Source organism: Paramisgurnus dabryanus, chromosome 1 (assembly GCF_030506205.2).
Source record: "Paramisgurnus dabryanus chromosome 1, PD_genome_1.1, whole genome shotgun sequence".
In the NCBI taxonomy this organism is placed as follows: domain Eukaryota; kingdom Metazoa; phylum Chordata; class Actinopteri; order Cypriniformes; family Cobitidae; genus Paramisgurnus; species Paramisgurnus dabryanus.
Genome location: NC_133337.1, coordinates 58,982,181 through 59,005,648, shown reverse-complemented (window position 1 = coordinate 59,005,648; position 23,468 = coordinate 58,982,181). Strand labels below are relative to the sequence as shown.

Below are 23,468 nucleotides of genomic sequence, written 5' to 3'. Positions count from 1 at the left end.
AAAAAGAAAGCCGGATTTTAGAAAAAAAGCTTTATAAATAGATTTTTTTAATGAATGTCATACAAAAGAAGATTTGGATTAGGAGATTTGGATTATTTTGATTTAAAAACAGTACATGTCTGGCATGTCATCAGTTAGATAAGTAAACCTGTGTGTATGTCTGCATGTGTCCAGGTAGTTGTTTAAACTTGTCCATAGTGTTGTTAATTCCTCTGGCTGTGTCTCGGCAGGCGGACTACATCTAAACATGTTTGCATCAGTAGTGATTGCTCCAAGACTACACAGAAGTCACAGCTTCCTCTAACATTTAACTATTTTCAAATCTAATTAGATATGAAGCTGGATGCTTTTCTATATTTTAGTGAATACAAATATAAAATATTACACATTGTTTTCATGTACATGTCAGATCTAAACATAAATTTGTGTCTCGCACAGATTTCTTTACTTGATGATTGATTGAGCTTTCAATGGGTCTGACTAATGCTGGGTACACACCAAAAGATAATCGAGCTGACTTTGGGCAGATTTCCCCCCTTCCGATAATCCTAGCTATGTATCCGCGATCATATTGATGGTTCTACAGATTATCTTATAAGATTTTCCCTCGGTGTGAAGTGTGTTAAGAGTGTCCGAACCTGATCTAAAGAAAATCTGAGCAGCCCCAGAAATCCTAATGTGTGGGGGGAACCCCAGGGACAAACACGCGCACGCTCTTGAGATTATCACGTGAAACTTAACAATATCCCAATGAGAAAGCAAGATGATGGAAGACGGAATCAGTCATGGCGCAGCACACAGTGAAGTTGATGCAAAGTGAACTTGTACAGGCCATGTTCCAGCTGTCTCCACGACTTCACCCAAACCCTTTTCGTTTTTTTCCTTGAATTTTCTGTGAAAATCATTTCAAGCACTATCATTTAAATGTTTTTCCTGCATATCGTCCGCCATGCTTATTCTGAAGTCTCGTGAGATTTTGCGAGATTTCCTGTGTTCACAGTCGAGAGACTGGTGGAAAATCTGTTCGTGTGTGGTGTGCTGTCTTTGACACATTGTGGCACACCACCATAGGTGTCATTTACACTGGGGACGCTGGGGACATGTCCCCACCACTTTTTGAAATGGCTGATTTTGTCCCCACCACTTTTTGAAAGCATTTGGTTAAAATATTTAGAAAAATCTAACAATACCTGTGCGACTTACACTGCAAAAATGACTTTCTTAGTATTTTTGTCATGTTTTCAGGACAAATATCTTAAGATTATTAACCCTTGTGCCTTGTTCCAATTCACTACCCTTTCGTGTTGTTAGCGGCCAAAAAAGGCCACTAAATTAAACGGCTGTAAAAATGTATCAGATTAATATTTTTTTCAAATTTTTTTGCATAAATCTGTTAATCAACCTCAGAACTGATCAAAACTACCAAATGTTTCCAAAAATTTCATGATTTTAACTCTTTAATTGCCAAGCTCATAAGTGATGCCACTGATTTGAGAAAAAAAAAAAACACAAAATCACTGATTTTCAATATAAAAAGTGATTGTGGACTGAATTTTTTTTCACCCTTTTCACAGTCTTGGGCATGCCAAAAATTGGTAAAAACATTGGCTTTGATGCATTTTTAGTTTTTGTGCAGCATCAGATTAAATTTTTTTCTCCCTCATTTATTGTTTGTGGCCATTTTTTCCCCATTGACTTCCATTATAACAACATTTTTTGATTGCAGAGCCATGACACCTTATTACCATGCATTTTTGATTCTTTGTGGTTTTAGTTTTTGCAAAGAGGTTAAATTTGTCATTTTTACTGTTGATCACCATGTGGCACAATTAACCCTTTAGTAGCCTGTGCAAAAAAAAGAGCTTGAATTCTGGATTGTACATTGAGTTATATGGACTATAACAGCATATTAGAGAGAGAGAGAGAGAGAGAGAGAGTGTGTGTGTGTGCGTGCGTGCGTGCGTGCGTGCGTGCGTGCGTGCTTGCGTGTGCGTCTGTGTGGAAAAATCTGTAAAAAATCTTCTCTTCATCAGATTTATTAACAACATTTATTATGAACCAAAATGCAAAAACAACTTCAAATAAACTGAACAATGAAGCAAGAGTAGAGGATGAATGGAGAACTAAACAATCAAACACATTTTTTGGTGTGTATATGTGTACGTGTGTGTGTTCAGTCTTTTTAGCAGGACTTGCAGGTTATTACTTGGTGCTCTCTGCAAGTGTGTCTACCACAACGGATACAAATGCTGACTGTTCTTTTTTTGGTTCTGTACACCACTTGCATGTTCCCCTCTTCACTCCTGAGCTGCTGGTGCCTGCTGGTGTCTGTGGATTTGTGTCTAGAGGGACAGCTACAGGAGACTAAATCCCTCTCACCAGTGCAGCACTAACTGGTGCGCGAGGGAGGTGCTCTCTCCTCAATACTAACACTAACCCTACACACACACACACACACACACTCGTACACACACACACTCGTACACACACACTCGTACACACACAATGGTTTTATAGTCCATATAACTCAATGTACAGACCAGAATTTATGCTCTGTTTTTTTGCACAGGCTACTAAAGGGTTAATGGTGCCACATGGTGATCAACAGTAAAAATGACAAATTTTACCTCTTTGCAAAAGGAAAAGGCACAAAGAATCAAGAATGCATGGTAATAAGGTGTCATGGCTCAGCAATCAAAAAATGTTGTTATAATGGAAGTCAATGGGGAAAAAATGGCCACAAACAATAAATGAGGGAGAAAAAAATTTAATCTGATGCTGCACAAAAACTAAAAATGCATCAAAGCCAATGTTTTTACCAATCTTTGGCATGCCCAAGACTGTAAAAAAGGTAAAAGAAAATCCAGTCCACAGTCACGTTTTATATTGAAAATCTGTCATTTTGTGTGTTTTTTTTTCCCAAATCAGTGACACTACTTATAAACTTGGCAATGAAAGAGTTAAAATCATGGAATTTTTGCAAACATTTGGTAGTTTTGATCAGTACTGAGGTTGATTAACAGATTTATGCAAAAAAAAATGTGAAAAAAATTTCATCCGATACATTTTTACAGCAGTTTAATTTAGTGGCCTTTTTTGGCCGCTAACAACACGTAAGGGTAGTAAATTTGCCCACGGTATATTGTTAAGTTTTTGAAAAATTTCAAAGCATTTTCTTAAAATATGTGTAAATATAAGATTTGTCACCAAAAATCATTCCATTTGCTGAAACACAGAGAAAGTTGTGGCCAAATTAAGACAAAAAAATTGCAAAAATGGCCAAAAATGGCCCCAACAACACATAAGGGTTAAATTAAGATGCTTTTTCTTGATGAGCAAAATGACCTAAGAAAATACAATAAATCAAGCAAAAATCTCTGCCAATGGGGTGGGGAAAAAATCTAAAAATAAGATTTCTTTTTCTTAAACACTTCATTTAAGCAAAATTTTCTCACCGCCGTTGGCAGATGTTTTTACTTGTTTTAAGCACAAATTCACTTAAATTGTATAGTTTTTGTCTAAAAACTAGACTTATTTTCTAACTATATTTTGCTCATCAAGAAAAAGCATCTTAATTTAAGAATGTTTAGATATTTCTACTGAAAACAAGCCAAAAATACTAAGAAAGTCAGATTTTCAAGAAAAAAAATCTTAGTATTTTTGTCTTGTTTTCGGTAAAAATATCTAAAAATTCTTAGATTAAGATGCTTTTTCTTGATGAGCAAGATGCCCAAAAAAATAAGACTAGTTTTTAGACAAAAAATATTTAAGTTAATATTAAATTTAAGTGATTTTGTGCATAAAACAAGCAAAAAAATCTACCAATGGGGCAAGCATTTTTTTTCTTGAATTTTTCTTGAAATTAGTGTTTAAGAAAAAAGATTTTTTGCTTATCCCATTGGCAGATTTTTTGCTTGTTTTATGCACAAAATCACTCACATTTGGTATTTTTGGTCTAAAAACTAGACATATTTTCTTAGGTCATTTTGCACATCAAGAAAAAGCATCCTAATTTAAGACTTTTTAGATATTTTTACTGAAAACAAAACAAAAAAATCCTAAGAATTTTTTTCTTGAAAAGCATTTTTGCAGTGTCTGACTGGTTTTGTGGTCCAGGGTCACACATGTTGTGTTGTATGCTTATAGTGTGTTTTCTTTTATATATGTAAAGAATTTCATTGTAATCATTGACTTAACGTGCTGCTGTTTTTTTACAGTATGGTGCTTTGGCACTGTTCGGTTGAGCTGGTGTTGCAGGGACTGTTACATGTGCAGTCGACATTGTTGAGGGTTTTATGCTGAATATTTTTGTGTTGTTGACCAGCCTACACTGCCATTTTTGATGCGCCGTTATTCAATATTTTTCCCGTCCTGCTGTAATGTTTTTTCATCTTATCTTTTGTCCCCACCACTTTTCAACACAAACTGACGCCCCTGCACACCACACACTATTTGTGCAAAATGGTTAAATTTAGGAATTTTTATCCTCATGTTTGTAAGTGCTGTGACGGATCACAGTTGATCCGTGATCCGTCTGGATCACGACCTGCGGTTTGGCTCGCATGCGATTCGCAGATTAATATGCAAATTTAAATAGGGAAAGTTTATAATTTGCACGTGTTTCTAAGGCTTGCAAATGTTAACATTCAAGTGTGTCCGGTCCAGCTCCAGTCAGACGTAATTCCCTTCAAAGATCAGAACTGTTGATGTGTAAACTATAGAGAGAGTTGCGCTACTGTTTCTCATACTGTAGTCCATTAACATACATTTGCTGAAAAGAACAATGAAAAACAAAGTAAAATAAATCTTTCTGTTCTTGACAGGGCACATACACACAACATGATCTCCACAGTATTCTTTTTCTAATAAAACATTTGTTTATGTCTAAAGTGTGTGTATAGATTAGAAGCAGAAACCAGTCTGTGATTCTCTTAAAGAGACAGTAACCTCAATCAACCTATACTAAAGTCTGTGTTATTAATGTTAATCAAACAATCCAAGACATAAAAAATTATAAAAAAAATTATAATAATATAATATTTAATTTGTACAATAAAGACAGTGTTATATCATTTAATTCGATTTCTGTACCTAATGCTAATTTTAGACCTTACTTAATGTGCAACTTTGTTCTTTTTTATAAATATTTGTATTTCTTTATTTGTTAGTAGATTTTTCAACCCTTTTTTTTCTTATCCGAAAAATGATCCAATCCTTGCCTCAAAAAACGTAATGTGATCCGAACCGTGGTTTTGGTGTGTGTACCCAGCATAAGCAAAAAGCTGTGGAAACTGTAATGACAGAGAAAAGCATACTGTATGACACCAATTTAAACCATAGTGCTTAATGAAAGAGTGATAGCTGTCATTGGACATTTTATTTGGCATTGCTTTACTTTTTTGTACTTGTAAATATAAAAAATACTGATAAAAAAATTATTTAAAAAGTTGGTACATAGAATATAAAAAGTAAAATACACATAGTACATACTTTACTATTTATAGGTGAAAATTGGGCTTTCTCATTGTTGAAAAGCAGTTGGTCTGTAACGTCTTTGATTTGTCCCTTTGCTGTCTAGTCCTGGTTCTAATGGGGCACAGTACAGGTCTTAGCTTCAATCCTAATCAAACACCCCTGAACCAAAATTTAAGCATGTACAGTGTCACTAAACTCACTGACACTCACATGTGGCTTACATTTGCGCTGTAGTGTTTTAAAATCATTGTAAACAGAAATTGTTTTGACTGAGGGGGCAGAACAATAGATAGCTGTCCCACTTCCTGTTGAAACTTTCTGACAAACGAACGTTGTTTCCCACGGATTTATAGACGTCTATTTTTTATTTTCATAAGGTTAAAAATAGTAAAGACTAAAATGGTTTCTGTTGAACAGTAAAAGTCATAATCAAATGCATTAATTGTAAAATTTCCACATGATTTTTTTATGTTACATGCACATGAAGCTGTTGATGCAGTGTGTGTGCGTGTGTATTAAGAGGGCAGGCATGTTGCAGCAAGAAAGGAGGCAGGAGTGAGGTCTGGTGAAAGGCTAAATCATACAGTAGATGTCAATAAAGGTTATTTCAGGCCTGATAATCACAGGCTGACTGCAACATCCTGCTTAGGCCTGTACTTCCCTCTCCATATGCGCTTAGTTCGCATCGTTGTAGTGTTTGCTCAGTGCTTCTACAATGTATTTTATCAAATAAAGACAGTATGTAGAATATGTACAAATATTTTGTCCAATTTTGACTGTGTAGGATCGAGAGGCACTACGACTTATCTCACTGAATGATGTCAAAAAGGTGCAGGAGTGTAAGCAAAGGTCAGTTATACTTAATGTTGTCGTTTTTTTATTAGTCTACACATTGTTGTCTAATTTGGATCTGCATAAGAAAGTGTGCTATTCAAACAAGAAATGAAAATACAAACTTTTAGATGCTGTACACAGAAAGCACACACATCATGAGGTGTCTGTAAACTGATTGGAGAGCATTACAGTAGTTACATTAAAGAAGTTTGTGTGGTTTTTTTATGTGGTTAATATGTCACAATCTTGGAGAAACTACTTTGAAACATGCTAATAATTTATAGTTATTTAAAAGCTCCCATAACACACATTGAGTGCGTTTACATGCACAGTCTTACGCCGATTATTCTTAATAAACTGATAACACGTGGGGTCATGTAAACGCGTATTCTTTAAACGGGGAAAACTCATAAACGGCGTAAGCAAAAACCGATCGGCACATGTAGTTTTTTGCTCATTACGCCGATTTCGCGTGGCATGTAAACACCTTAACCGGCTTTCTCACGGCTTTGTCCATGTGCACATGTCTCCGAGTATGAAAGATAAACGTCACACACGGAAGTAAGCGCAAAGTAACGCATAAAAGTCTCCGCTCGACTAAAGCAGTTGGCAGAGAAACTGTGAAAATAGAAGCTCATGTTACATTTACAGGTTCTGCACACACAAGAAGAGATACAACAGTACAGCTTAAGACAGATATGCCGTTGACTTTTTGAACGACTATTGTGTACTATAGGTGGTGACGTCACTGCCTGCGAGAAAACTGATAAGTCTTCAAGTCCCATGTAAACGCATTTGTCTGCATAGCCGGCTTATTGATTTGCATGTAAACGCATGAAAACAGTTTTCTGTAGGATTTTTAATAGTTATCCGCTTATTCTGTGCATGTAAATGTACTCACTGATTCTGCTTATCTCATGTTAATATTTAGTAAATATAGAGTAGTATTACATCATTTATAAATGTCTTTAGTTTTATCAGCTTTATTAAGACAGATCAGCTATATTGCTACTTTCTGGAAAAACCTGAGCTCCTGGAGGCGTACCGCAGTGGAGCAAGCAACACATACAAAACATTATCCTACTATCGCTGGATAATTTCTGATTGACTACATGTTCGTGTCATTTAAATGATATGCACTTGAGTGTCGATTGCCAACAAAACAGACAATTGATGCAGTAATACTTACCACCTGCGACTCTCCTGGGACCCCTCCATTTCAATAAAATCAACGAAAACATTGGCTTTCTCTTTTCATTTTTAGGGTAAACCGGGTATGCCTCACACATCTTGAAAATTGAAGCCGCTGGCTCTTTGATCACCCCCTGGTGGCTGACTGTAGTACATGTCATAAACCACACCCTCTCCATGCAAACAAACGAGACTCGGCTCTAAATTAAAAAATTATATACACTTCCAATAGGTTTTGGTCCTTTAAGGTAGTTGTTATCACCCTGATATATGTTCAGTTATTCATTTTTGTGATAAGTTTCATTTTAGCTAGTAATTTGATGCTATAGAAATGGGGCGTGCTATTATGATTGCCTCTGGCTCCATGGACGATTCCTGCTGCGCATGCCCTGGCTCCAAACTGACAGTTTTACGTAACATGGCAGCACCCATGGTCGGACACATTTTGCCTTCAATTCATTACAATGGAAGGGAGTGACGTTGCACCATCTATCAGTCTATGGGGTAAACTATGTGGCACGCCTTTATCTTTTGTTTGTTGGAGGTCCTAACATGCTATTGTCAACAAATCATGTGAAAAATGTTTGTGTGAAGCACACTGAAGCATCTTATTTCTGTAAAAAAAAACACCTAATAAAAATGACATCTTTCATCTGGGAATATAAATGTGCTGTAATGGTGGATTAAACAGGCAGTTTTACAGTTTTATTTTTATTATAAATGAATCTCCAAGCGTAATTCTGATTAATGACAAAAGTCATGATGTTTTCTTGCAAACAGTAGAGCATATGACACTATGATACTATGATACTTATTGTGTTTTTGATATGAATTCATTTTTAGGGATGTGATGATGAGAGACAATCTTTTTGAACTGGTTACTACCTCAAGAACTTTCTATATTCAGGTAAGGATTGTAAAGTATTCATCTTTAAATGCTCTGTGTACTGGAAGATGATTTACGTAACTGTGGTGTGCTTTAATATAAAAAGGGTTTTGTTCCAGTGGTTTTTGACCACAAAAGAAAATGTAGCTGCAGTTTCTCACAATCATTGCACATTGTGCAAAACTGTGCCTACAGAATCTCTATTCACATAACCACAGAGTTCACACGCTTACATGGGTGTAAAAACAACCCTACTTTTTTATCCTGTCTAGACTTCATTGACAGTGAATGAGTTACAAATAAATCATGCATTAAAACGAGCGTAAATAAATGATTGCATGAATAAATATTAAATAATCAGATGTTTTTGTATTTCCTGTTCAGTCGGACAGCCCAGAAGACATGCATGGCTGGATCAAGGCTATCTCTGGGGCCATAGTGGCCCAACGTGGCCCTGGACGCTCAGCAGCCTCTGTAAGAATTCATTTTCTTTATTTGCATGAGCAATTTTGTGCTGTATTATCTAGCCAACCATCCAGTTCATATCCAGCCCAAAACTTTTCCTCAGATGTCATCTAAACGTAACGTAAGGCATAGTTGAATAAAAAGTTAATCTTTACATCATCTACTCTGTCGTCGTTCTAAAGCTAAATGTTTTCTTTTGTTGAACACACAAGATATGTTTGTACTGCCTGTGTGGCACTTTGTACTTTTTAGAGTCTGATAATCCCACTACTGGTTGACTTTAATTGCTTGCTGTTTGTTTAGAGCTTATGCTAGGAGAAAAGACATAATGTCACTGGTGTGGGTGCATTTTATATTAAAAAGAGGACATATGTAGTAATGTAGTGTAATTTAAAGAATTGCAAAAGTGATGTAATGCGAAGAAGCGGTAGGGCAAAACATCAAATTTAATAAGCCATCGAAGTTTCCCCATACCATAATCATTACAGCTAAAGACGAGTTCAGACTGCATGATTTTCAAACTAGTCGGGTCATAGATGTTTTCACACTGCTTGACGATCTGTGGTAGCATTCAGTCGCTGCTGTTTCAGACTGCATGAAGGATTGGCGACAGGGGTTTTCACACTGCATGACTTTACCATAAGAAGAATTGCCAACAACTTTGTCATGATCCGCAAACTACGTCTCAAGCCGCATTCAGACAGCCAGCGATGTTATCCATGTGTCGCCCGTCTCTTTTAATGAGGCGTTTCTAAATCTGCTTGTCATAAACAAATGAGTACCATCCACGCCAGTAACTCACGAGAGAAGGATGACTGCTTCGTTCTTATTGGTAGTCGCTCCCGAAATTCGCTCGACATTTGCATAAAGTTAAACTTTTCTTAACTTTCTCCCGTCGCTGGACACGCCCATACATTTGCCAACGGTCACTTCGCCGGAAGTCGTCCGGTTTCCATTGAAATGAATTATAGATATATACACTAGATGTCGCCTTGGGGTTCTACGCATGCGTCAAAAACACAGCCATCTTAGAAAAGTGGTCTTGTCATAGGAAGTAGCTAGGTAAAGCTGCTATCTCTGCCTCTACTTCGAATTCATGGATGATGCCGGACTTTTGTGCTGCGTATGGATGTTAGGCCTACTCTTTCCCCGCCATTGACGAGATATCTCGTCAATCTGCAATACCGCTATTATCTTCCGCAACTTATAAAAACGCGAAGTATTGCCCTAGGGCAAACAGCTGTATGTCCGTGTATGTTTTAAAGATCGCTCTGCATCTGATCTCTATCAAAAGTCCTTTGAGCTTTTTGCTCAAAATTTGGTGTTTTTGATGAAACTTACACATATTTGAGAGGTGATAAAAACAGAACACATGAAGGTAGGATGAAACAGATTTTTTAGTTTGAAAGCATGGGGTCTGTTCTTTTATTTCATAAATTTTATGTTTATATATTTAAAAAGGAGCATTTTCTGGAAGGCATTAAACTTTTGTGAAAATCATGAAAAATGCTGGTGGTGAAAGAGTTAAAGTTATAAAAAGTAGATTTTCAAAATATTAAAACTATTATTTTTTTTTCTGGAGTGCTAAATACATGTCTTGAAACGAAACCAAAAGAAAACCAAGAAAATCGCATTCATAATTATTTATGGTGATTTTATTTCCCTTACATCATTGCCTACAATGACGCTGATGCGGGGTTCTCCTGTTTCAAGATGGCGGCTCTATTTGACGCATTCGGTCCAATAAACTGCTGTAGCCAAGGCAACATCTAGTGTACATATCTATGGAAATGAATGAGATCGCATCGCTCTGCTACTGCTGGTCGCTGGCTGTCTGAATGGGACATCACAACCAAACGCACGCGAGAAGTGATGCGAAGGAAACAACGCGAGGTCGCGCGTGTAAGACCTAAGTTCTCATGTGAGACTGGGATTATTATAAAAAATGGTAGCCCGCAAGAAGCTTACCGTACAAATTGCATGTGCGCTCATTTGCACCAGAAAGAAGAAAAAATAAAGATTATGAAGGAGCTAATGTTTGGAGAGACTCCTCCCCGAACTTCCAGCTGCCCTATATGTTGCTCTCTCATTGGCTGTAGGTCATCGCCAATGTTATTTTCAGTCTAAACACATTTCACACGGCATGAATTTGAATCGCGTTCAGATCACGTCCTTGCTAATTTGTGTGATTGTCACTCGCGTGCACGAGCATTGATTTGCCTATGATTTCAGGCATTTGTCTGCGATTTCTCAAAACCTGTCGGCGAGTCAAAATCAGGGCTAAAATCGTGCAGTCTGAACTCGGCATAACTCTGCCTATAATACGAGAAATTTTGCCAGAAGTCCACATGCATTTACAAATCAAATAAGTTGTCTTTCAGTCTAAAGTGCAATAGAGCTACTTAAAATAGACTTAAAGTCCCCCTGTACTAGATAATTTTATCACTTTAATCTTGTAAAGCAAGTTTTTCTTGTCACATAATTTCTTTATGCTTAAATGTAAGTCTACACCTTCGCCTTGTTTGGTATGCGCAGATCTATGAATATTCTAATTAGTCCCTGCCTCTACTCAGTCAGACTGAATGTATAAACATGCAAATTGGTCCCGCCTCCACTCTTTCGCACCACCTCAGACCGTAGATATATATGTAAATAGATGCTACATTCGGCAGTTTCAGACACATAGCTGCGAAATCTGGTTTGACGATGCATTAGTGAGATGGGTGTTTGTAGTGCTGATGTCAACAGGTTAGAGCATTCACAGTGCACATGTGAGCATCACAGGAGCAGAGCTGAAGCAGCTGTCGTTTCAGCGCCGAGTCTATGCGACATCCATACATAAATCTATGGTTCGAACTACTGATCCACTCTTTCAACTGTCATGATGTGATTGGTTACATGTTTGTGTTAGATATTGGGTTACTCATGAAGAAACAAAATTGGTGGATTAAGGTAAATTGGCCACTTGATCACATTGAGATAACACTTGCCTTTCTACTTTACCCTCTTTCTGTATCTGTCTGTCTGTCTGTCTGTCTTTCTTTATATTCTGCCGTGTCTGTGCCTAATAAATGTGCGCTGTGTTGCAGATGCGTCAAGCCAGACGTCTCTCGAACCCTTGTATACAGAGGTATACATCCTGCAATGGTGAATGTGGCACGTATGTGTTGAGATGGATATCCTTGAGCTTTTGCTCTTCTGTTTTTTTCAACCCAGCCCCTGCTTTAGAGTTTAGAGAGATTTAATCCTTTAACTAGATCTTAGCACAGTAGCGCTAACTCAACTACCCCACAAAACTATCCAAACTGAAACCAGCACTCATTACATTGACACTCATCACCATCCCCACAGTTGCCTTTAATATGCATTCACTTCATTTTTTCTTAACATCTCATTATTATCCATCCTGCCTGTCAGTAACCAAAATATTAAAGCGGGTGTTTTTTATTGCTGAATATGGAATTCATTTGGTGATTCAGTCATTGTGGCTGCCAGTAGAGCAAGTACACTAATGTGTCCATCCATAGTGATTCATGCTAAATATATTTTAGATAACCTCTTTAAACAATTAGTCAGCAATCTTTTTGTCCATACAGCAGTTTTTCTAAACTTTTGAACAGAGCGAGTCAGTTCAATAAGGACTTAAAATAAATACATCTGAAAGTGATTCATTCTCAGATTAGATTAATAAATCGGTCAGATAACCACATTTAAGGAGCACAGATGCAAAAGCCACTAAACCCCACCGCTGTCAAAAATGAGATCATGATAATAATCATATGCTCTCTGTATGTTTTACTTGTTTATTAAATACTTTAGTTTCAAATCCTGGACTCAGGCCATTCAGAAAAACTGCTTTGTTGGTAGAATCCACTAAATCCATGTCTATTTTAGACAAAGTGCGAGAAAGTGCGAGAGTGAGCGAGACAATGTGGATCAAATTCAAACTTGTGTCCCTAATGAGTACTTGGACTTAACTCTTTCCCCGCCATTGACGAGATATCTCGTCAATTAAGAGAAAACGCTTCCCCGCCAATGACGAGATTTTCCGTCTTTCCGCAATACCGCTATTATCCCTTCCGCAACTTTTTAAACCCGGAAGTATTGCCCTATGGCAAGCTGCTGCATGTCCGTGTCTGTTTTAAAGATCGCACTGAATGGGATCTCTATGAAAAGTCCGTCATAAAAATGGAATTATCTCTGCTTTTTGCTCAAAATATGGTGTTTTTGTAAAAACCTACCCATATTCAAAAGCTGATTGCAAAAGAACCACTAAAGGTAGGATGAAACGTTTTTTTTTGTTTGAAAGCAGAGGGTCTGTTCTTTCATTTGGTATATTGTATGTTTATATATTTAAAGAAAAACATTTTCTGGAAGGCATTAAACTTTGGTGAAAATCATGAAAAACGCTGGCGCTGGCTGGCAACTTTTTTTAAAAACGCTGGCGGTGAAAGAGTTAAATAGACCCTTTTACAGCCCACGTGATCAAATAGCCTGCGCGCGCATTTTGGCAAAAGAAGTGGTGTTGTTCCCCAGTGGTTCTAACTAGGGATGCACCGAATCCAGGATTCGGATACGGCCGAATACTGGGCTTTTTGACGCCAGGTTCGGGTTCGGCCGAATCTTAGATTTTTTTCCACCGAACCGAACCCTAGGCTTGTGCTACGCTGGTCGACGTCACACGGCCGTTGATTACACACATCGGGTGCTGACGTGGAGATAATATTTTTTTTTTCGGTGAGCCTTAGGGGCGGTTCACATTTTTGTGGACGCACCTGGAAAAACTAGCGCATCACACCGCATCGCTTTCATTGTGCATAGGCTTATGGTAATTGTCAAAATAGATTTTCACACTTGTCATCCTGGCATAATGTTGCCTATCCTTTATTTTTACAGTTAAAATCAAATAAAATTAAAAATACACTGCTGTGGACGTTGTTTACTTCATTAATTTGTTTTACTGTGTTAATGAAATAAGGATGCGAGTAGGATTCGGTATTCGGCCGAACCCAAAAAATCTGAATTCGGTGCATCCCTAGTTCTAACGTCTTAGCAACTAAGAAAGTTTATCAAAACGGTTTCCCAGCATCAAAATGTGTGATTGTTGCGTTTGTTTGCACTAATATAATATACTAATATACGTATATATGTAACTGGCAACTTTATTGTTGGCCATCTGCTAACGTCTGTTATCCACTCCACTATAGTACACAGATCTGGTAGCTATGTTGAAAAAGTTGATAAGTTAACTTTTTAAAATAACTTTGTCTGTCTGTGTTGCTTCACTGCTGATTCTTGCTGTGCTTTTGTTGCCAATATGCGCGCGCATACGTTGCCACTTCATTGAGTAAAAACAGTAAAAGGGTCTACAATGGATCACAGCGCCCCCTAATGTGTGTTTCATTCTCTTTATTTTTACATTCTGACTTTGATCTTTTGCAGTGTTTGTAGTTGGATCCTTAGCAGTTTTGCAACTGTTTACTATGTCTTGTCCAGAGTTAGATTTATTTAAATTGGATGTTTTGGCAAAAATGTGCTTGCATGTACTTAGAGGGTTTTGCAACAAAAGACGGGCATATTTGTTAAATACCAATGAAATGACTTGATAAAAAAATGCTCATTTACAAGAAAACATGAGAGACACACTTCGTTTTGCATCTGAACTCTTCATTTACATTCATGCATTTGGCTGACGCTTTTTCCAAATCAACTGTAAGGGGACAAATCATGAAAATCTGACTTTTTCAATGTTTAAGTGCTATAATTCCGTCCCCAGTGCTTCTATCAACCTAGAACATGTGGGATAATACCGCCCCTTTATCTGCACTATCCAACCACGGCACTGCCATTTAGTGCAGAGATCAGCTCATTTGCGGATAAAGGGACACATCCAAAATGGCATATTTTTGCTCGCACCTATAAAGTGTCAATTTTAACATGCCCTTTAAAATGCATTCAATCTATACATCAGTACTGTATTTGTATTCTTTGGAAAACAAGTCGTATGCATTCTTGGAGCGGTGAAGTAATTTCTACGGCTCTATTGTTACTATTAATAGTATTGCAAAATGATGCCCCTTGTCTGCCATTGGCCCAAACTTAAAGCGTTGGTTGAGCAAACTGTTACTTTGTCTGTACGATCAGGATGCCTAAAAATAAAATTGCTATTTTCAGTAGCAATAGTTAGGTTAATCTTTGCATAGGCTGACATGTAAAAAGTATTTTAGTATTATTAGTACTCGGGCTGGGTATCGATTCAGATGTTCCAGATTGATTCGATTCACAAGCTATTTATTCGATTCTGATTTTCGACTCGATTTTTATACTCGATTCTTGATTCAACTCAATTAATATATATTATATAGAATATTATATCATATTATAATCTAGTGGAGAAGACTAGTAATTAGATTAACGTTAATCTTACGTTCAATGTTTACGGAAAATAAAATGGGAAAAAATCTATTCGTGGCCTGTGAGAATCTATTTTTTGCCCAGCCCTAATTAGTACTGAATCAAATTTCATGTCACATTTAATGACTGTGTAAAATAAAAATTGGACATTTGTGACTGTAGTTTTATGCATGCCCAAACATTGACAAAATTCACCTTTAAACTTTTTCTGAGGCCGATGTAAAATTCTGATTTCCCTCCACCTTCAGGTCAGATGCATTTCGCTTAAACTGTTTTAAAAAAATGTTGCCCAATCGTAATTTTGCAGGTGATTATTTGACTTCAACGATCAGTCAGGCATTTCATATATAACACATTCTGTTTTGCTTCCTCTTACTGTTTCTCCTTTACACATTTCACTTTCTGACCTTTAACTACTTTGCTTATAATTTGCAGTCTTCCATTGCAAATGCTCACTTTTATTGTTTATTGAGTTTACAGAGTTTTCTCTATGTTTACTACAGTAAGTCTTTGTGTTTGATGTTCCAGAAACCTACTCTTGTATTTGGTGTAATGCATTGTGTTTGCGTGGTTTAAAGGGGCCATGACATGAAAATCTGACTTTTTCCATGTTTAAGTGCTATGATTGGGTCCCTAGTGATGCTATCAACCTAGAAAATTTGAAAAAGATCAACCCAGTAACTTAGTTTTGGTAAACCATTCTCTACAAGCACATGAAAAAATAGGTCGTTGAAATTTGGCTCTCCTTATGATGTCATAAGGAGCTCTTATTATAATAATCCAACCCCTTAATCCAACCACAGCACTGCCATTTAGTGCAGAGAGAAAATAATTCACAGAACAATTGAGTTTCAATTTCAACAAACCACCATCAATGTGATCAGTGTTTGCACTTGATCTGCACATGTGCATTTTAGAGGACACACCCAAAACGGCACATTTTTGCACACACCTACAAAGTGGCAATTTTAACATGCTATAATAAATTATTTATATGGTATTTTGAGCTAAAACTTCACACATGTGCTCTGGGGACACCAAAGATGTATTTGACATCTTAAAAAAGTCCTGTGACATGGGCCCTTTAAGGTTCAAAACGCATTATTTTCCTCATACCATACATTATTGCAGCTCCTCTATGGCTTTCTGTAATGCGTTGATTGCTACAAAGCTCATTGCTCTGATAAAGCGCTGAAATTCATCAACTGGCCGCAAGAGGCTGGCTCCAAAAGGGAGTAAATTCCCACAGCCCCTCATGTTAAAATGCCCAACTTTACAGTAGAAAAAAATATATTCACAGCCTGGTACAAAAAGTGTTTTTAGTCTATATACAGTAGCTAAGTTTGCCCTTTATGACAACTGTAAGGGTGGTAAATTTTATTGGTAACTCCATTAAAATTATATTAAAGGGACAGTAGGTAGGATTTACCCCATCTAGTGGTGAAATTGTATTTTGCATTCAAACGAATAGTGCTCTCTAGCGCCTCGCCTTTCCAAATGCGTGTTGCAACTACGGTAGCCGTTATGTAATCATTGATCTCCTTGTCCGTTGCAGCTGGTTCACGTGTATATTTACCTAGGTCTTGCTCTCCATGCATGCTTGTATCCATGTTTGGCTAAAGTCCTTTATCCTTTCAGAGATTTAAATGTGACACCTGAGATGATAACAATCCAAAAACACTTCTTCCTCTGTTCTACCAGCAGTGCCGCTGTATCCTGCACTGAGCTACAAACTTCCCGCTCGCTGCCTTTTCTGTCTCCTGATATGACTACTGGTCATCTCCAAACGGCTGCTACTAATTTCCTGCTTTACCTGCTCTTCTTTCATAAGTTGTTTCCCCACTACCTAGAAAACTAAGCAGTTTTCTGTATGCTAACTGATTTTGCACTCTACTTCTGAGCCACAGATCTGGCCAAACATTGTGATGTATCTGTAACCTCTCTCTCATTACACCGTTTCCACAGGAGCATTTCGAATCCCCCGCCATCGTCATCGAACCAAGTTTCCCAGACCCTTGCGCACCCCTCCCCACCGAACTCCATTACCCAGAATGCGGCTCTGCCCCGGGCCCTCAGCATGGCGTGGGAGGGGCCAGACCTCAGCAACCTGCTAAAGGGGACACGATCGCGTTTGTCGCTCCAGGAGTCGTCCCAAATGTTCTTCAAGTAGATGAAGATTCTTCATCCCCATGGCAACCGCGAAGCAGCGCTAAAGAGCCTCCAAACTGCTCCTTGGATGAAGATTTGCAGATTACGGAGATATAAGAATTTACTTGCAAACAAATTAGAGTGTGCTTTTTAAACAACAAAAACTTTTACAACAAAATCAATACAGGAGAAGAGTTTAGAGTTCTCTCATCACTTACAAGCCTCCGACCCAACTGCACATTATTATAAATCCATAAACCATTAAGAAGCCAAATATTGGGTTTACAGAAGACTGTGATTAAGACTTATCTTTGTCCCAGACTTAACTGGGTTACCATTTACAAACGTAATTTTTTTGACGAATCTACTTGCTGTTCGCTAGGAATATGAAAATTTTGGCTGATCCGATTGCTGATAATTATTTTTCATTTGGTCCATACTATACAATACATCTATACTGGCAAACATTAAAGGGTACCTATTATGCAAAATCCACTTTTACAAGGTGTTGGAACATAAATGTGCTTTGGCAGTGTGTGAACACAACCACCCTACAATGAATGAAAATCCACCCATTCCTTTTAATCCCCAATAAAACCAAAGTGGTCTCATTAGACAGGTCGTTTAGATTTTCTTACCATTGTGATGTCACACTGATGAAGCCCCGCCCACGGCCACTGACTGACAGTTCTGCACTACCATAGTTTCTGCCCCTAGCGAGCTGTACTCTATCCATTATATCTCAATAATGAGATACCATTGTCTCAGACTGAATTCACAGGAATCAGATCTATTTTAAGCAAAAGTGCTTACTGTTTTTTTTTTGTAAGTGGGTTTTACGGTTTCTTTTGGTAAGGGGGTGCAAAATACCCCAAAATATGCATTTAAAGGAACAAACGGGCATTTTAGACATGCTATAATAAATAATCTGTGGCTAAAACTTCACAGACACATTCTGGGCACACGTGAGACTTATATTACATATTGTAAAAATTTGCATACTAGGTACAATTTAAATACATTTTACGTTAAGTAAACTCGCAAATCTTTGTGTAAAATCAGGAAATGATATATTTTCCTTTCCTGCAAGAGGGAGTGTAGTACGCTGTACCAAGACCACACAGTTTGAATTGGAACTGGTCTGTAAAAAGGATGTATATGTTTTGTAAAATGTTATATATAGTTTATCTATAATACTGATTGATACAGCTAAAAGATTTAAAACGCTACAGATGGCGAATAGGTCACTGATATATTGTAACTAACAAATAAGATCTTGAGATTGTAAGAAGATCGTATGTTTTTGTTTGTATTTTTATTATTAATGTGGTGCATTTCTTGGGGTACAATAAAGCCTTTTTGTCCTATAGCTCTTTTAGAGCCCTCAGGGTTTTTAATCATTAACTACATTTTATTTTCTGGCTACTTCACAAACCCTAAAAATGAAGTTGTGATGAAAACCACCATAATGTATGGTAGACACGTTTCTTCAGATTGCTGTAGAGAAAATGCATTTGTGTTTTTTTACAATTCTGTGTTTGCTAACATACTGCCAACCGTAATGTTGTGTTACTGAATTTTAGGAGCAACATGTTTTTGTGCACATTGTCATTTTGGTAAACGCACATATGCATGGACATTTTGTAGAAAATATTATAAATAATTTCAATACAATTTATTATTCAACAAACAGCTATAACAGATTTGATAACCTACAGGCATAACAATTTTTTTTAGATCCAGTATATCTTGTTTGAATGAACCTGATGCTATTAATATAACATACTTACTTATACATTTATATGCTGTATCATGTTTCGTTTTGTAATCTGTAAAGTATGTCTCCTGTCACAGACTGAGTGCAAGTGTGTACTTAACCATAGTTTGGGAAAATCCTGAATCACGGTCTAATATAGAAATGATTCAAAAGTAAAAGGGAGGTAAGGTTCAGTTTGTAGTCTCTATAATTTGCTTTATATTAAAACAATAGAGGTCTATGCCTGTGTTCTTATTTATATGGCAATGTAAACATGGGTGTGTGCTAGGGTTTAGCTGTAGTTCTAAATCTGACTATCTAAGTGTGTGTGTGTGTAGCTCCATTGCTGACTTGTTTATCCAGAAACGATGTTGCACAACACTTTTCCGCACAGCTGTATAAGTGCCTGCATTCTATTATGATGTCCAGATGTTGTGAACCTTCCAAACTATACCTGATATTCATGACCAATCATGTGTATTATTTATTTTATGGAGGTCAAATTAAAACAGACAAAATATAATGTTTCTACTTGTGTTTTGTTGTGATTATATATCCTGTGTTCATCACACAATCATCATGAATTGTGCTGTTGTGCTTTCATTATTCGTCCACTTCCTGTAGCACTTAACAGGATCACAAGTGTTGTGGTCCATCACAGCATATACTGAGATGAAGGCAGGGAAGAAACCCATATGGGTGGAAAGCCTATCAATGCTCCCTTAATCATGACATTACATTTCTTGCACAATAACCCTAAACATATTTAAACAGCTAAAAATTGTATTGCATTAGATAAAATATAAAGCAAATGCATTATTTTATAAAATCTCTCGAGCTGTGGCATGGGTATATAGAGTCATCTTAGTGTTTAGAGCATGACTATTTATTTACAGTAGGTTAAACTGTAATGTCATTTTTAAACAACCATGTCATTTATTTAGCCACATGGTATCATCATCAAAAACCCTAACGGGTATTGAAGCTACAAATTTTCAAGCATGTGTAAAATTGTATGTTTGCATACTGCTGCTCTCTACTGGTGTGGGACAGTTAATTCTTTGTATCTATTATATAGGGGGTTACAAACCAAGGGACCGCCAGGATGTTCTAAAGTAGAGTCCCAGGCAATTTCAGAGAAAAAGACAAAAAAGTCATTTACAGGGTTTTTTATTTTAGGTTTATCCCATTTCTTACCACATTCTTTGTATCTCTCTATTGCAGTGGTTTTTAACCCTCATATTATGTTCCGTGTCAATTTGACCCATTTTGATTTTTAAGCTGTTGGATAAAACAGTTAACCTGTGATTTTATTCTTGAAATTTTGTGACTTTTTCTCATTTATGGCCATGAACATGCATGCAAAGTTTGGACATGCTGATATGTGTTGACTTGTACCAAAATAATTTTGTAACGATTTTGAGGTTCGCGGGTCAATTTGACCCGCATTTTGTTTTGTTCCAAAGCAACTGTATAGACCTAAATTAAATATATATATTTAGTGTTTGTTGCTATATTGGTGTTTTACTATTCTGAAATGGGGGTAAAAATGCTTCTCCTCACTCTTTTGAGTACTAAAAAAGATTTTTACAGACACAGATGGTAAAAGTAAGCTATCATTTCTATTTACAATGTATATGAAATACAACTTAAGTTACCGTTTTCTTCCAGACATTTTGTCACTTTTTCTCATTTATGGCCATGAACATGCATGCAAAGTTTGGACATGCTGATATGTTTTGACTTGTACCAAAATAATTTTGTAACGATTTCGAGGTTCGCGGGTCAATTTGACCCGCATTTTGTTTTGTTCCAAAGCAACTGTATAGACCTAAATTAAATATATATATTTAGTGTTTGTTGCTATATTGGTGTTTTACTATTCTGAAATGGGGGTAAAAATGCTTCTCCTCACTCTTTTGAGTACTAAAAAAGATTTTTACAGACACAGATGGTAAAAGTAAGCTATCATTTCTATTTACAATGTATATGAAATACAACTTAAGTTACCGTTTTCTTCCAGACATTTTGTCACTTTTTCTCATTTATGGCCATGAACATGCATGCAAAGTTTGGACATGCTGATATGTTTTGACTTGTACCAAAATAATTTTGTAACGATTTCGAGGTTCGCGGGTCAATTTGACCCGCATTTTGTTTTGTTCCAAAGCAACTGTATAGACCTAAATTAAATATATATATTTAGTGTTTGTTGCTATATTGGTGTTTTACTATTCTGAAATGGGGGTAAAAATGCTTCTCCTCACTCTTTTGAGTACTTAAAAAGATTTTTACAGACACAGATGGTAAAAGTAAGCTATCATTTCTATTTACAATGTATATGAAATACTACTTAAGTTACCGTTTTCTTCCAGACATTTTGTCACTTTTTCTCATTTAGGGACATGAACATGCATGCAAAGTTAGGATACACTGATGTGTTTTTAAGTGGGTTTTTTTTAGCACAAATAATGATTTTTGTTACGATTTTAATGTTCGTGGGTCAATTTGACCCATATTTGTTTGTTCCAATGCAACTGTATAGACACAAATTAAATACATTTATTGCGTATATGTTGGTGTTTTACTACCCTGGAAAGGGAAAAGTGCGCCTTTCCTCACTATTTTCAGTACTGATAAAGACTTCCTCAGACACAGAAAAGTAAATGTGAACTCATTTCTATTTTTAATGTATATGAAATACAATGTAAAGCAGATGAATTCAGACCCACAGAAAATCCAGAGGTGAATACAGGTGATGCCAGTTGTGCCCCACAAAACATGACACCAAAATAAGCAACATTTGTGTAAAATGCAAGAAGTCAGAAAGCATATGCCTGATATGTGTACATCATGTAAACCGTAATTTCTTGATTTGTACAATGAGCCTAAGAACAAAAGATGAGTCTGTTTAGGAAAATAAATGCTTCATTTCATTTCACAGCAATATTAAATTGTTTATTTAGGATGTTTTAAACATTGGTATGTTGAATCAAAATTTAAAATGTTAAATGTTGCAACAGTTTTTGTGCAACATTTGTTAAAACAAACATGTTAAAAATTGTGATTAAATGCATTTTTTTAAATCATACTTTTTAATTTTAAGTGTTTGTAATGTGTGACAAATACTGATACTAAAATGGTCCTGTTCATACCTAATTCCTTCTTGTTTTTCATAATGTGATATTTAAGGAATTGCATTGAATCCAATGTGGGTCAATTTGCCCCGCTCCATCAAAATCGTCACAAAAATCGAACACAACACAAGGGTTAAACTGGGGTAAACCTACAGCAGGTTCTCGGGTGTCCCCAGAAAAATGTAGAGAAAAAAAATCTAATTTACGTTGTTTCTTACTAAATATATTCCAAAATAGTTTTTACTGCATTTGCTTTGTATGTTTCTAGTGGGTTTGGCTTATTCAGTACCCTTTATATCTAAAAAAAAAATGTTTGTGTCATTGACCATTTCTCAATCCAAAGGCTGCAGCCTGCGAAGGTGACTCAGAAAATTTTATGTAATGTGTTTAGCTAATATATAGTATAAAATTGTATAATTTAAGAGTAGGCACTGAGGTCCACTCTATTTCACCAAGGTCCACTTAGTTTAAAATTTCTGGCATTGTCACTGATATGAATCTGCATTAAGATAACACAATTTACTATTAAAAGGCTGTTTGTGGTTTTTTATGTGTTGCTTACGATATCCTTATCCTGCCATAGCCTGACACATTTTCTATTAACACCCAATTTAAGTAAGGGATAATGTAGAGGCAGCCGGTAGTTATTGGGAAATAAGCCCCGACAGTGTGATCAGGACCCTACGCGTAGCGGAGGGTCTTGTATCACACTGAAGGGGCTTATTTCCCAATAACTACCGGCTGCCTCTACATTATCCCGCTTATTACACAGCTACTTGCCACATAAGAAAAAAAACTGGACATGAATATGAATTTGAAACATTTTATTGGCATATTTGTTTTAAATTAACATTTTTATCCTTCCGCGAAACTTTGCACAGATGCATAAAATGATCGTAATACCTTATTAAGATCCTCTGCTTCATACTTGTCTCCATTTTTTCTCTTTTAGCCAGTCTTTGAGAAGTTTTAATGCCCATTCTGTATTTTTTTGTGTGTTGGCTTCGTAGCTGTCATGCTCTATTTTGTCAAGTTCAGTCTCAGTAAGCTCTCTGTGTCTTGTCGTGGTTGTCGAGTGTTTGTCACAAGATGGCGCCAAACAGACAGTAATCTTTATTGATCTTTATTGGCGCGGAGCGATTTTACTCGTGAAAGTAGTCCG

The 23,468-nt window shown here is 36.7% G+C and overlaps 1 protein-coding gene across 4 annotated transcripts in view; it reads left to right on the top strand.

Annotated features, from left to right (window-relative positions):
- plekha1b (pleckstrin homology domain containing, family A (phosphoinositide binding specific) member 1b) overlaps positions 1-19,692 on the top strand; it is a 43,804-nt gene extending 24,112 nt beyond the window's left edge. The window contains exons 9-13 of one of the 4 annotated variants that reach the window (XM_065242648.2): positions 6,260-6,324; positions 8,344-8,407; positions 8,771-8,860; positions 11,941-11,981; positions 17,231-19,692. In XM_065242648.2, the coding sequence (XP_065098720.1) occupies positions 6,260-6,324; positions 8,344-8,407; positions 8,771-8,860; positions 11,941-11,981; positions 17,231-17,435 (465 nt within the window). In that variant the 3' untranslated portion in view covers positions 17,436-19,692. The other 3 variants (XM_065242647.2, XM_065242645.2, XM_065242644.2) reach the window with 3 other exon arrangements.
- Positions 19,693-23,468: the final 3,776 nt, after the last annotated feature.